The sequence below is a fragment of the Haemaphysalis longicornis genome, unplaced genomic scaffold, assembly GCF_048455015.1.
Source record: "Haemaphysalis longicornis isolate Haplotype H1 unplaced genomic scaffold, Haemaphysalis longicornis Haplotype H1 scaffold_1, whole genome shotgun sequence".
NCBI classification, from domain to species: Eukaryota; Metazoa; Arthropoda; class Arachnida; order Ixodida; family Ixodidae; genus Haemaphysalis; species Haemaphysalis longicornis.
In genome coordinates this window covers 334,073,076-334,086,435 of record NW_027526203.1, presented here as the reverse complement: position 1 = coordinate 334,086,435, position 13,360 = coordinate 334,073,076, and the positions used below count along the sequence as shown (strand labels likewise).

Sequence of the window (13,360 nt, the reverse complement as noted above, 5' to 3'; positions counted from 1 at the left end):
AATAGATTGGTGAATTAAAAAAAACACAAAGGAATAAGAAAGCCTGCGATTCACAATTTTTTTTAGCTGGGGACAAGTTTTTAAATATCGCTTTTCATTTCGCTACAGCCAAAAGTATGTTGCCACGCTACTGTATGTCATGTTTGCCAGCATTATTTTTGGGAGGATATATGGCTGGTAGATCTAAAAATTTCGATTTAAAAGTTCTAAAGCGTTATCAGCAAAACCGCTTCTCGCTGAGGTGCTTTAAGTGATGCCCTTTCATTTGGGATAGAGAATATATACTCGATGAAAATCGGTTGTCTGTCCCTTTAACAAAAGCCACAAGATGGGTTTATCCAGAATTTCGATTTGGGGGGGTGTCGAAATCCTCCTGGGGGGGTGTATAAATCCCTGCCACAAGATACGTTTAGCTTATATTTTCAGATGCCTGCCTATTTGTTCTTGTCAGGAAAACATTTAAACAAGCTTCAGCAATCTGCTTTCACCTTTCGCATTTTGAGATGTCCCAGTGCAAAACATTTTATGGTGTGGTGGCACCCGTTCCATGGTTTTAGAATTTTCTGCCTTGCAACAGCATTTTAGCTCTTGCTGCTGTGAGTGCGAATTTGTCATCACTGTAATCTATGAACGCTTGGTTTTTTTATCTATTTAGTGTCTGCGTATGGTCGTGCACACTGGGCTGTTTTGCCATGTGGTTGTCGCTCTTGTTCAGCATTCTAACCAAGCATGGAATCATAATTGGAGGGCAAGACATTATCATAGCTAAAGCAACACCATGACCACCTTGAATTTAACGCCCGAGGTCGCCGGGACAAATTGCAACTAAACAAAACTTGTTAGAAAAGATTTCCCATTAATTCAAAAAGTTTACCATCTATTGTAGTCGTGTGTTTGGCAGTGACTAAGCATACTTGCTCATGCCATTGTAGATGAACAGCTGTGACTATAAGAGGGGTTATTTTAGTATCTGCCTTGAAAAAAAAAAGTAAACGGCTACCAAAACCCTCCTTTCTTGTGAAAAAAAAATGGCCGTGATAGGGCTAAATTAATTTTGACACATCATTCTCAATATAGTTCTGACTCAAAACGAGAATTGCATCACTGTAGAAAACCTCTGGCTGTTACTGTGTAATTTTCAGGAAAGATAAAAGAGGCTTGTGTGAGATTTGTAGGAAGTCGTGTAGTTGGTGAGAATTACGTGGTACTTGCTTAATCAGAAAATGTGATTTCAAGCCTGCAGTACTGACAAGTAGTCAGGAGTACATTTGATTTGAAATGGGTTGCTGCTAACTGTGTTCTGTGGCCATTTGATTGACCTGTTCATTATCCTGAAATCTTTTCCACAGCACCGTGTGCATCAACTTCAATAAAGATGACTGTATTTTGCCTCATATAGGATGGGCGTTTCTCAGTACTGTTTAATTTGCATTCCCTGTTCAGATGGATTTGTGATTTATAGAAGCAGCACTGGAGAGGCTGCCATGCATGTAATTCGTGTGTTGCTGCGATGTTTGATTGGCAAGCTGCAGATGTGTGTGAAAAGTGCACTTGTGGATGGTTATAAATGCTGCACATTCTGCGAGTGCTCCAGCTGTCAACCCTTCAATTCTGAGTGGCAAGTAAACTTGTCATCTGAAACTATAGGATTAATAGGTGGCGGGATGTGCCAGATGCACAGCCCATTTGAAAGGGACGCCTTAACCCTTTGCAACACGCATTAGGATGTAGCCGCCAGGAAATTTTGAAACTGCCTGTGTGTGTTTTTGATTACCAAAATTTCACTTAAAAACCACGAACAACTCGATCTCATAAGTAGTTAATAAATTACGTCGTGTACTAATTGTAAACATGCTGTTGTAAACGTGATCACCGTTTCTTAGCCAGTGCTACCATAGAAAATGTATACACATTATTGGGATCTGTAGCCATTATATATTAAAGTAACAGCTTCAGTTTTGCTTTAATAAATGTTTTAACTAGATAGAAAACGTAAAACCAAGAACACCTACTTGGCGCGCCAAGCATTTGGCGTGTCAAGAAGGTGTTACCCTCCACAGTGGCTCAGTGGCTAAGGCGTTGCACTGCTGGGCACGAGGTCGCGGGTTCGATTCCCGACCGCCGCCGCCGCTTTTCTGGTGGAGATGAAAAGCAAAAACGCCCGTGTGTACGAGAGTTCAGTGCACGTTAAAGATCCCCAGGTGGCCAAAATTAATCCAGAGCCCCCCACTCATCGCCTGTGTTGCGTTGGCGCGTTAAACCCTACAATCAATCAGTCAAGGAGGTGTTCTTAAATTGCTCAGTAGGTGTTCTTGAACCCCACTTGAACTGCTCAGCCAGCATTCGCATTTCCCACCGTAGAGCAGGAAATGCGAATGCTGGCTGAGAATTTCCCACCGTAGAGCAGGAAATGCGAATGCTGGCTGAGCGGTTCAAGGGGGGATGACGTCGATTGTAACTCACAAAAATGCTCTTAAAAGTCGCGTGTACAATTGTACACGCCGTGTCGCAAAGGGGTAAATTTAAGGCCAACTGCACTCACATTTCACCTCAGCCAAATTTACTTTGAACATATAGTACGTACCACCCGGCCAACTGGGACATGACTGGTAGCCCCGTGAAATGCATGAAATGCATGGTTACTTAATTAGAAGCGTTTCAAATAGCTCCGTCGCAGGCGATGCTGCACCTGCCAGCGGATCGCGCAAACAACCGTGAAGCGGAAGTGACACTGCGGTCGGCCCTGCGCTTTTTCCTACAGCCAGCCAGGAGAACTGGTCAATCTCCACTGGGCACAGTTCTGCTAGTGTTGCGGCGAGGGCAAAGTGTTGCACGCAAGTTCGGTCCGGCCGGCCAGCCACGTGCGGCCGCTTGCTCGCCGGCTGGGCCGGCTGGAATGTCACTTCAGCCTGGCCGCAATGGCCACGCTCTTCTCAATTCCGGTTTCAAAATCTCCGATCTTTGATGGTTGCTTGCGCCGCGGATACGCGTATTTCAGCTGTCATATTTTGTATCTCGCAGTATTTTTAGGCAGACTATACGAAAATAACGTTTTCAAGAGGTTGAAATTTTGAGTGCAGTTGGCTTTTAAGCAAGAAGCAATGTCTAGATAACTGACGCCTTTCATCAGAACTCTCTTCTTTTTACGCTGCTTTTTAAACAAAAAAACTGGCGTATTGCGTTTTGGGGGCATATCATGCATCTGTGCCAAATTTCTGCTTGCCGGTCTACTGGTACTGTGTCCCCTACCAATAGTGACAGGTAATTCTCGTTATTCTTTTTCATTCCAGCCCTCAATGAAAAACAGTGCGGAGCATCTTCGGAACCAGGTACAAACAGAGCGCCGAATGTAAGCGCTGTTTTACTTGAAATTTCTCAAAGAGGGGCCGCAAGAACTGGGAGTGTGGCAGCCCTCTGCATGGTCTTTCATTAGTTGTGGTGCGAGGATATTTTTCAATGACCACAGATGAGCACAGATGACCTGCTGCGCATTGGTTGTTTCCGTCCAGGGTGCCAGCAGCGCTGCGCGACACTTGCTGCGCCTGCTGTGGCACGTGCATGCCAAGTTGCCCCCCGCAAGACTGCAGGGCCTCATGAAGACGCTCCAACCACTCGTCCAGGTGATCCCAGTTTGAAGGTGGCTCACGGTGGGATAGGGGCCCGGGGTAGTGTTGGCATCGCGCATTTAAGTTACTACTTCGAGACGGTCAGGCTTGGCAGATTATAACAGGCTGCTAAAACCATCGGTATATTAAGCGTATTAATTATGGGGAGCACTAGAATAACTTGCAAGGATTATGTTTAGAATGTTGAAATTACTGTGACAGTAAGCTACCATTTTAAGGACAAAATGGCTTTACCATGGGCTACTATGATGCAGGGTCAATGCCGTTTCGGCCCTTTCACTTTCTTTTGCTGTCAGCTTCGTGATCACTCGTACATTTTCACCCCTCCGATGAATCGCAAGAATATCAGCACGCTTATTTTGATGATGACAAGTGGAAAAGGATGTGCATCGACATTGCAAGCACATGTTGATGCTGGTCACTCATGCAGAATGGAAGGCGGTGCAAGAAAAATATCGCACTGTGCAGCCTGCGGGCAGTGTGAAACATTGGCTTTGCCCTTTGCAGGCATAGGTCTCGCTCCGACTGGTGCGGAATCGAGCAGGCCACAAGCTTGCTGCATTGCACATCGAGTGCCTACTTACCGGTCTCAGATTTGCTATTTGGTATTTGATGAAAAAGGCAAACGTGTGTTGCAGTAAATTATTTCTTAATCAATCAGAATGAGTATTTTAAAATATGTGCTTTTTTTGTATGTGTATTGTCAAGAATTTATAGCGTCTTCGATAAACACGCGCCGAGGTTACCCCCAAAACCAGCGCGGTGCACAGTGCTCCACGACGGTGCGCACCCCTATGGAGCGTTGATCGAGAACAAACTGGGGGGTTCTACCCTAGCGCCATCTCTTGGGCTGAGAGAGCAACTCGTAAGAGCGTTGACAAGTTCTTGTAAAGCAGCTCAATATGACACAGCGCTGCTACAAACTGATATTTATTGAAAGCCACCACACAACCTGTATCCCTCACGTTCCTACACCGTGGCTAGGATTTTATCCCTTTTTTTAACAGCAGAGCTGTTTAAGCTGACCGCTATCTGTCTGTCGCGCCGAAAAACCTGGCGGAGCGATGATGTCGCCTCGTGTTGCCTAGCTACCCCTGGCACAGCTGTGCATAGCTCGCTTCGCTAGCCTAGACATGGCTCTGCCGAGCCTCAGTGGTGCCCGTCAAGCTGTGATGTCGCTGCGCAACGCATGGTATAAAGGCTCGGGTACAGCGTTCGTCACCCAGGCTTGTGCCACGCAAGGAGCGCACATGAGTGTATGCCTCGTGAGGAGTGTCCGGCGTCGGCCAGCTCAACCTTCGAGCACACTCTGCCCAGCATTCGTGGCGTGATCTCTGTTGTGCTGCTCTCCTTGCCAGTTCACGTGCGGTCCACTTTGGAAGAGATGTGAAAGCCTGCAGACTCTTTAAAACGGTCCGGGCCTACCAGTCATGGCGAATTTTTTTCTTGGTTTTTTTACTTGTCTAGAGTCTCTTTTGGGGTAGAACAAAGTTAAACTTTTAACAGCTTAGGTGCAAAAGGGGCCATTTTGCCTCTCTCTGGTGTTCTCTGGGCTGTTTCTCACGACTGTGAAGCTCCTGTAATATCGTGAACACTTATTTTTCATTTGTCTGAAGTCTAGTGAAATGTAGCTATTCCAAGCATCGCGTATCTCTAGTTTTCTCTTTGTTATTGCTCTGTCAGCTGTTATGTTTTAATTATGGGAACATATATTTTCTAACTCATTGGAAAAGTGGTCGGATCAAATGTTGAGTAAGAACCATTTGAATTTTTGTGTGTGTGTGTGTGTGCTTACAAGCAATAAAAATTGCAATTTAATCATGTTTGTCTTTAGAAATATGCTCCCGAACTGACTTGCACTGCTGCAAAACTTGCCTTTTGACGTTCCAGAACTGCTCCTAAACTCCCCTTTCACTGCTGCAAAGCTGCTCCAAATCAGCATTATTCCTGCTCCCTGAGCTGCCCTGAAAGGCTCAGGCTGCTCCCACCCCTGGAGCTGCATGTCTGGTTCTCAGGGCACAAATTAGAGTGATTTGTTTCATTGCTTAACAAAGTTGGCTAGTTATGCAGCGAGGTGTGTGTTAATTTGGTTTGATGACTTCGTTTGGCTGCACTAGGCCAACGAGGGGCTGAAGCCAGCTGTTCAAGCCCTGCAAGACAAAGTGAAGGACCTCGCTCCACCTGCCGTTGAGCCAAAGTCACCAGATTCCCCTCTGTTGAGTGTGCCAGCCCCCATGTGATGACCTTGTGGGGAACGGGCACCATTGGCTGGTGAGCAGAATTTGCTTGCTATTCTTCTATTCACATCACCCTTGTTGGAACCGTTGAGACAGCATGCAGTTTTGTTTTAACGGAAACGACGTCTTCCAGCAGTGAGGCGAACACTTGCTTCCTTCACTGTAATGTTACATGCCAATGGTGTGTGGGCATAACTTGGGCAACAGCCAAAATTGCGCAATCAGTATGCAGACTCTATGTCAAAAGGGACAGCCTGCAGGAAGCCGAAGTTAGGTACTGCCGATGAAGTCTGGTGGAACTTGGTAGGACACGTTGCATTTGGGGGAGGAAACCCTCGCTGAGGGTCCCATTGGGCTAAAATTCGATAATTGAACTTTGACCAATTGCCCAAAGTTGTGGACAGGACAGCCAGCCAGAGTTTGGCAGTCTTCTGGATGATGAGCGAAACTCTCAAGCAAATGTTGCGAAATTGTCATGTTGTTACGGAAGCCACTCTAGCCTGGTGCCACATCTCCAGTAGTTCATCAAGTTGTTAATTTGACACAAGTTTTCTTAGTGTAGCCATCTGTTAATTAGAATGTCACTAAGAAAAAGTGCTGTTTGGAATTGATGTCACAAGTGGTTCATTTTGCAAGCCCACAGTTTTCTTCATTTCAGCTGGTTTTAGTTGCACAGACCAATCGCAGTTTTGTATCTGTGAGATCATTGAGGAAAATCGCTAGGGCATTGCCACCCATCCTGGTGTTTTTACAATCATCATGCTTAACTAAATGTAGTTTGCGGTAAATTGGCATGTTATTATTCAAGCCTGTCAATCTTCCAAATGGAGCAAACTTGTATGCAGTCTTCATGGTCCATTAACTTATTCCATATGTTGCGAAAAGCTTTTTTTTTTGAGGGGGAGTTGGGGGTGTCAATAGGAAATAGTTTTGCTTGAAAGCTGTTTAATAAATTATTAAGCCAATAATGTAACGCGACATGTCAAAATGAAGCTACATGTAAATGGGCTTTCAATAATTCAATCCTTCCTCAAAATAGTGGGAAAACAAAGAAAACAAAGGAATTCAGTTACTAAACCAAGGATCACAAAACCGAAATTCTATTGCCAAATACAAAACGTAAGTCCAACTTGAAAAACCTGATAAGGAAAAAAATTCATTACTTGAGTGCAATTGTGCACAACACGGGCACGACAGAGAAGGGGCACACTCGACGCTGTGTGTGTCTGCACCCTGTCACGTCCACGCTGTGTGTCCCCTTTCTGTCGTGGCCGCATTGTTTTGCACAATCGTACTCAAGTAATGGGTTACCAACATGCGCAGAATGCTAACCTCGCAAAAAATTCAGAAAGATTTTTGAATTGTACCAAAGGTTTCAACACTGATTAGCAAACAGTTCAGAGAAAATTGACGTTTTTGCTCAAACACTTTTGTAGCTATGGAAAATGGCAAAAGGAACATTATAGTTCTGTGTGCCACTGAACAAAGCGGATCGCCATGGAGGAAGGTCCTCAGCAAACGATGCAAGGCACTGTAGAGCACCATCTTGAAAGCAATGTTTGAATCCCTTCTTGGGCAGTACGGCAATCTCTGCTACCTTATGCAGGTGGCTTCAGTTTGTGTCTCAAGATTTAGACACCGTATAAATGAGACTAATGGCAATTGTGGCATCAGTAAGTCAGCCAAACTGACCACTCAGGTGAGTAAAACCAGTCAAACGAAAGGTAAACTAACCGTTTAGCTGCCACCTATTTTCTGCACTGGTTCCTGTCATTGTTGCCCTCAGAACTGAAGTCTGACAATCTGGCATTATCCCCAGCGTCACTGCTGGTAGGGTCATCTCAAAAACTAGCTGTATGTGCTATTGAATTGTAATATTTTTGGAGTATGTGAGCACTTGCAGCACTCATGGAGGCAGCCTTCTTTCTACGCAACTCAAGGTTCTGTTTTCAGAGTGGTTTAAAAATCGGTGCCCATGAGGGGGGGGGGAGACATGCTACAATCGAAACTTGCAGTTAAAAAAATTGCCAGGAAAACTGAAAAAAAAAAAAAAATTGCCTGAAGTGGACGCTTAGGTGGGGGTTGGTAGACCATTTGCTTTTTGTAAGAATTTGCTTTTTCTAATATTTCGTTGCTGTGAAAGTTGGACAGGAAACGGGGAAATGACTCACAAATGAAAATTTCTAAATGCTAGTTAGCTTACTTTGCCAAACCTTGCTTTGCAGCAACTTCACAGCCGTGTCTTCATACTGCAGAAAATGGCTCATTGCCACATTGTCATCGTGCCAACCTAAGAACGACCGAGCTCTGTCAAAGGCATCTACAACATCGTGCAAGTGTGCCTTCATCTTCTCTTCGTGTTTTACTCCTTGGGCCTCAGCGCTGCCAGCTTCGTGCACGCTGCTCATGATGGCCTCGTCGATCATTTTCTCCTGGACAAGTCATAATCCTCGCAAATCAACCCATCAGCGTTCAGGCCATCTGGAACCATGTCCAAAAATGTTTCCTTGCCAAGAAACGTGACAGTGGATCCGATGGCCATTCACCGGGAGGTGGTGGTGGTGAAAAATGTTTATTGGAGCTGAAATAAAAAAAAAAAAAAAAAAGAAATGTGTGTTGTTTTCTCATTCCAGGCAGCCATAGGCAAGCACCTATTCTCAGGCCCGATTGACCAGGAATTCTATGTCTCCAAGCCACAAGCTGGTCAGACCACTCTCCCGCTGCTCTAAGTAAAGCAGAGGGCACGAGTAGAGCAAGGGGGGGAACTCCCGTACAGGGGGATACATAGAACAACAAATGTCACTGGTTGTATAGGGATATGTTGTAGGAGGTGTGTGGTGGAGGAGGATGGGGGTGTTGTACAAAGTATGGGTTTGGAGTCGTCGCCTTACGCACGCATCTGGGAAGCCACTGTGACGGGCCGGGATGGGGGTAGTGTGGCCCAGGCTAGTGGTAATAGTAGGGGATTTCAGTGGGGTGGGAGGATAGACTGGAGGTTGGGACAAGCCTTCCCTTCTCTCTGGAGGTGCCCTTTGTGTGACACAAGCAGCAGTGGGCATCAATTCACTCTAGCAAGGGAGGAGCAACTGGGAGTGAATATCAGTTCTATGGAGGTAGGGTTGCCACCTGCCTGGTTTTGAACCGTCCCGACCGGTTTTTTAAACAGCGGGCCGGTTGCCGGTTTCTTGGCCCTTGTGACGTGATTATGTCCGTTTTGGCGTTTTATAAGCGTCAATTCAACAACTAAGACGATAAATATAAATATGTGTCTACAAGCTGCGGAAAAGCACGCGAGCAGAGAAAATACGCGGCCGAGCGCGCTGCCGGAGATGGACGGGGACCTAGGGGAGGAACAAAACAACGAAATTCTGCTGCCGTGGTCAGCAATTGTGGTTACTTTTCAGTGAAGCACATACAGAGCAATAACCAAGCTCTCAATCACTTTCAGTACAAGCAGTATGTTGATTTCTCTCTAAGAAAACGCTACAATAAATGGCACTGCATGTTAAGAACATGGTGTCTTTTTTTCAACACAAATTAAACATTCTATTAATTTAAACAAATTAAACATTCTACAGCTATTACTTGCTTACAGGAAGCTTTTTCTATTAGGGAGGATTTCTTTAAATGCACGGCAATCCAGCCAGGCAGTTTCCGGGAGAAGATCATTCCTGTAAATTTACGAGACCGTGTTCCAATTAGTTTTGGCGACACCTGTACATCCTGGTCTGCATTTAAGGTCACTGCCACCGTGAGACTAGCTCTTAGCATCTGAAACGCTTTAGTTGTCGCTAAACCGCTCTTGGCCACTTGGATCAGCCTCACTGCCCATCTGCTTCATGCTCGAACGACAGTGAAGACGTTTGTACGGCCTCGTCAGTGCTAAGTGCTCTAGTCTCATATGGTGCCACACGGATCCTCAGGAACCAGTTCATGCAATTGCACACGGGTGCGATTCTAGAAGTTTGAAGAGAGCACGATTATCAGATCAGACAACTGAAATGCATATACTTCGAACATAAGAATAATTTGTCTTGGTTCATTAAAGACATTTTTGTATCGCTCCATGGTTCCGTTGTGTTTCATCAAAAATAGTAAGGCGATCATTTAAAGCCCAGCGGTCTTAAAAATGCCAAGGTCTCGAATTGCGCGGTTGAGGCGCGACATTAATTATACACGCGGCCGAACATAGGCTCGGAAGCCGGAGCTTTAACATGCGATTTAGGTGTAGTGTACTCAATGATTGACTCATGATTGACTCTTCGTAACAGCCATTTCTCACCCTGAATTGCGATCGTAAGCTTCTTACAAACCACTTGGGTATGTCACTGCAATACTGATAAGGCCATATGTGGCGCTTTGTAGCTGCAAAACAAGAAAAATAGTGCAGCATATATGATTTTGATGTAGGTAATAGAAAGCACCCTGCCGTGTGAAAAAAGTTGAAGATGGCCCTTTTTTTAATCGGCTTTAAAAAGATACCAAAATGCGTTACCTATCTGCAGCACAGTGTTTTCTCTTTTCTTTTTTTTTTCTTTTTTTTTTTTTTCAAATTGAACCGTCTTGACCACATAAACTAAAATTGGCACGAAGATTGAACAAGGATAGAATAATAACACAAACAATTTTGAACTACCTGGCTTGTTTAGGTGCAGACGAAAAAGGACCGACATTTGGGCGATTTTCAAAAATTTTTCAATCCGGGAATTTTTATTGAAAGGAATTCACTCTGAAAGCCAAACACGAATACGTGAAATCATTTGAGAGTATGCAGTCTGTACATAAAAATAACTAGGGTGATAGCTGCAATAGTTCTTGTTTTACAGTGATAGAGGTTTCAAATCTTCCGCGAGCTGCTCAACGCGCCAGTGACCCGAGCCGGCTTTGGGAATTTTTTTGAGGAAGGAAGTTTTTTTTTTCCTCAAAATAACTTCACATGTTTTCCCCGGCGCCATATACAAAATGTTCGTCAAAATTAAAGATGTCGACCGGACACGTCTGTCCCATCTCTCGTGAAAACACCCTTGTCGTCTCGGCGATGAGAATCGAAGACTCGGTAGTGCGCCTGGCACAGATATACATCTGTCAAACGCGTAGGATCGTAAAATGGGCCATTTTCGAAGCTCCCGCCATGAGGAGCGCGTCTCCCCATTGACGCAACTCGTCAGGCGCGAGACGTCACCACACGTCATCACAACCGCCATCCCTCGTTGGTCTGCGCTCTGCGGAACGGCACAAGGAAAACGCGCCGGCCGTTCTTGGCGAAAACAGGTTGCCAGCGGCTGCCGACGTCGGCAAGCGGCGCGCGGCATGGCATATGGCACCGCTAGTGTGCACGTACTGGAATGGACCGCCCATGCCACGAAAGGCCATATGTGTTCTTTCGACGACACTTGCAGCGAAGGGAACGGAAGAAAATTCGCCTTATTTCCATTCTTTTCGCTGCAGCGCGTTTTTTTCGTCTTTAAAATGGAACACCTTTCGGCGTCATTTTTGCTGTACTTGTTTTCACATTCACTGTACGTTACCAACCAAGTCGATTAGGAAGCAACAAATGCAAATCTGTACTCTTCCCACAATTCCCACGGTGACTGAGATGGCCTCCAGCTAGTCATGTTGATGCTAGCGCCAGATTCTTCTCTAGTTTTTGTGAAAACACCCGTTGTTTGCGTGTTAGGTATAAAATAACAGCTTACAAGCAGGTTGAGCGCGCGCGTCCGCGGATGCTGCTATCGCGCTGATAATGCAGAATGGCTAAAGTGGTAGAAGTGTCGTTTTTCTGCTCACAGAGCTACTGACTGGGCATTTGAAGTGAGCGATAACAGCAAAGTGAGCGATAACTAGCAAAACGACCGAGTGGCTCTTTGCAACACTGTCTGTCTGCCTGTGGAACTCGACGTACACGGAACGCCTCAGGTCCATGTTAGGTTACAACCATGGGTGGAAGATTTTCCTCCATGCTTAGTAATGTTGGGAACGCCTTGTGTCTTGTATCTTCCTCAAGCCAAAACGCGTAATTGGCGAAATTGTGACATTTAATAGTTATAGTAAAGCAAATGTGCATAAAAAAAGGAAAAAAATTAAAAAAAAAACATGCTAACGTAATTAAACAAAACCCAATTCGGCTGTACAGTGCAGTCTGGCACTAGATTTGGCCACTGATAGTCAAATCTAATAACCATCGTTCATCGCAGGAAACAAACTGCATCAGCAGCCGCAGCAGCATTTTACCAAGTCCACTGGAGGACGAAGTTCTCTCGTGGATCGCCGCTGATCCTGTCTTGCGCTTCCCAAGTCAATTCTTTGCCGCAATTTTTTTTTAAATTCGTCCCTCCATTGAGTTAATGGTACCCCCCCCCATTTTTGGTCCCATCTCACGGTAGCCACTGTGTTACCCTGGTGGTCCAGCCCGCTTTCTTAATTTTCTCTATTTGAACTTGATATCCCACGCGAGTTTGTTCGCTGGTCCAAGACGCTCCTTTCCTGCCCCTATGCGTTACTCCTACCATCCTTCGTTTCATAGTTCGCCGAGTTGACCTCTTTTTAAGTTTTCTTCACGAATTTTTAGTAAGGCGCCGAGTTTCTATCTCATATGTAATCACTAGAGGCCGGATTTTTAGGCATTAAAAAAAGCGAGTTTTTGGCGCCAAAAAGAGGCACGCAAAACACCGCTTTAGACCTCAAACGTCGTAAATATAGGCATCATAATTTTTTTACATAAATGCAAACAATTATTGCAAACGAAGACGTGTGTGACCTTTATATCTACGACAGGAAAACCAAAAATGTTATTGTTTATGATGGCACAAAGGCGCCAACAGTTGTTGAACATGTCCAGTAAATCGTCCCATGGAACCGCTGGACTAATGAAAATTCATTGGATTAATTCGACAAGCGCTCTGCTCGCATTCATGTTCAATGGCCACTGTCGCTTGCCTAAGGGGCCATGCAGACAAAACACAAGTTTGGTTCATACGAAAGATTGCCTCATTAGAATCATGCTGATGCCACTTTTAACGTAAACTTCGCTCAATAAGCTATATAATTAGGAAAAAAGAATGGCCGTACGACTCGCTAGCTCATTTTCCGCACTACCTATAACGTAATACGCACAGCTGTCACATTGGCTCAGGCCAGCAAAAGCAAGTTCGGTAGGGTTTATAAGCTTGCAGAACGAGCTATTTTCGCTTAAATGTAACGCATATTCATTTTAGATGCGACGCTGAGAGGACCATCTCTTGCCGGCGGACCTGTCCTGCGTGCGTCCGTCGTCCGCGTCCGCACAGCTGCGCCTCTCCTCCGCTCGCCGCCTCTCTCCGATAGCGAACGCTCTCTCCCAACATCTACGGTCGCGCTGCGCGCGGCTGCGCACTGTGCGCATGTGCAGTACTCTCTCTCCGCGGTCTCCTCTCCTTCGGGCGCGCTGCGCATAGAAGCGGAGTGCTGCGCTCCGGCCGGTCTCTCAGTCGACGGTCGTCCGCGCTTGCTCTCTTGTCG

At 45.5% G+C, this 13,360-nt stretch overlaps 1 protein-coding gene across 1 annotated transcript in view; it reads left to right on the top strand.

Moving 5' to 3' along the window:
• Positions 1–8,186, top strand: part of Nelf-b (negative elongation factor B) — a 50,251-nt gene extending 42,065 nt beyond the window's left edge. Inside the window, exons 10-13 of the mRNA XM_077683910.1 lie at positions 3,291–3,329; positions 3,510–3,620; positions 5,744–5,897; positions 8,089–8,186. Of these exons, the coding sequence (XP_077540036.1) occupies positions 3,291–3,329; positions 3,510–3,620; positions 5,744–5,866 (273 nt within the window). The 3' untranslated portion in view covers positions 5,867–5,897; positions 8,089–8,186. The remainder of the gene's footprint in view (positions 1–3,290; positions 3,330–3,509; positions 3,621–5,743; positions 5,898–8,088) is intronic.
• The last annotated feature ends 5,174 nt before the right edge of the window (positions 8,187–13,360 follow it).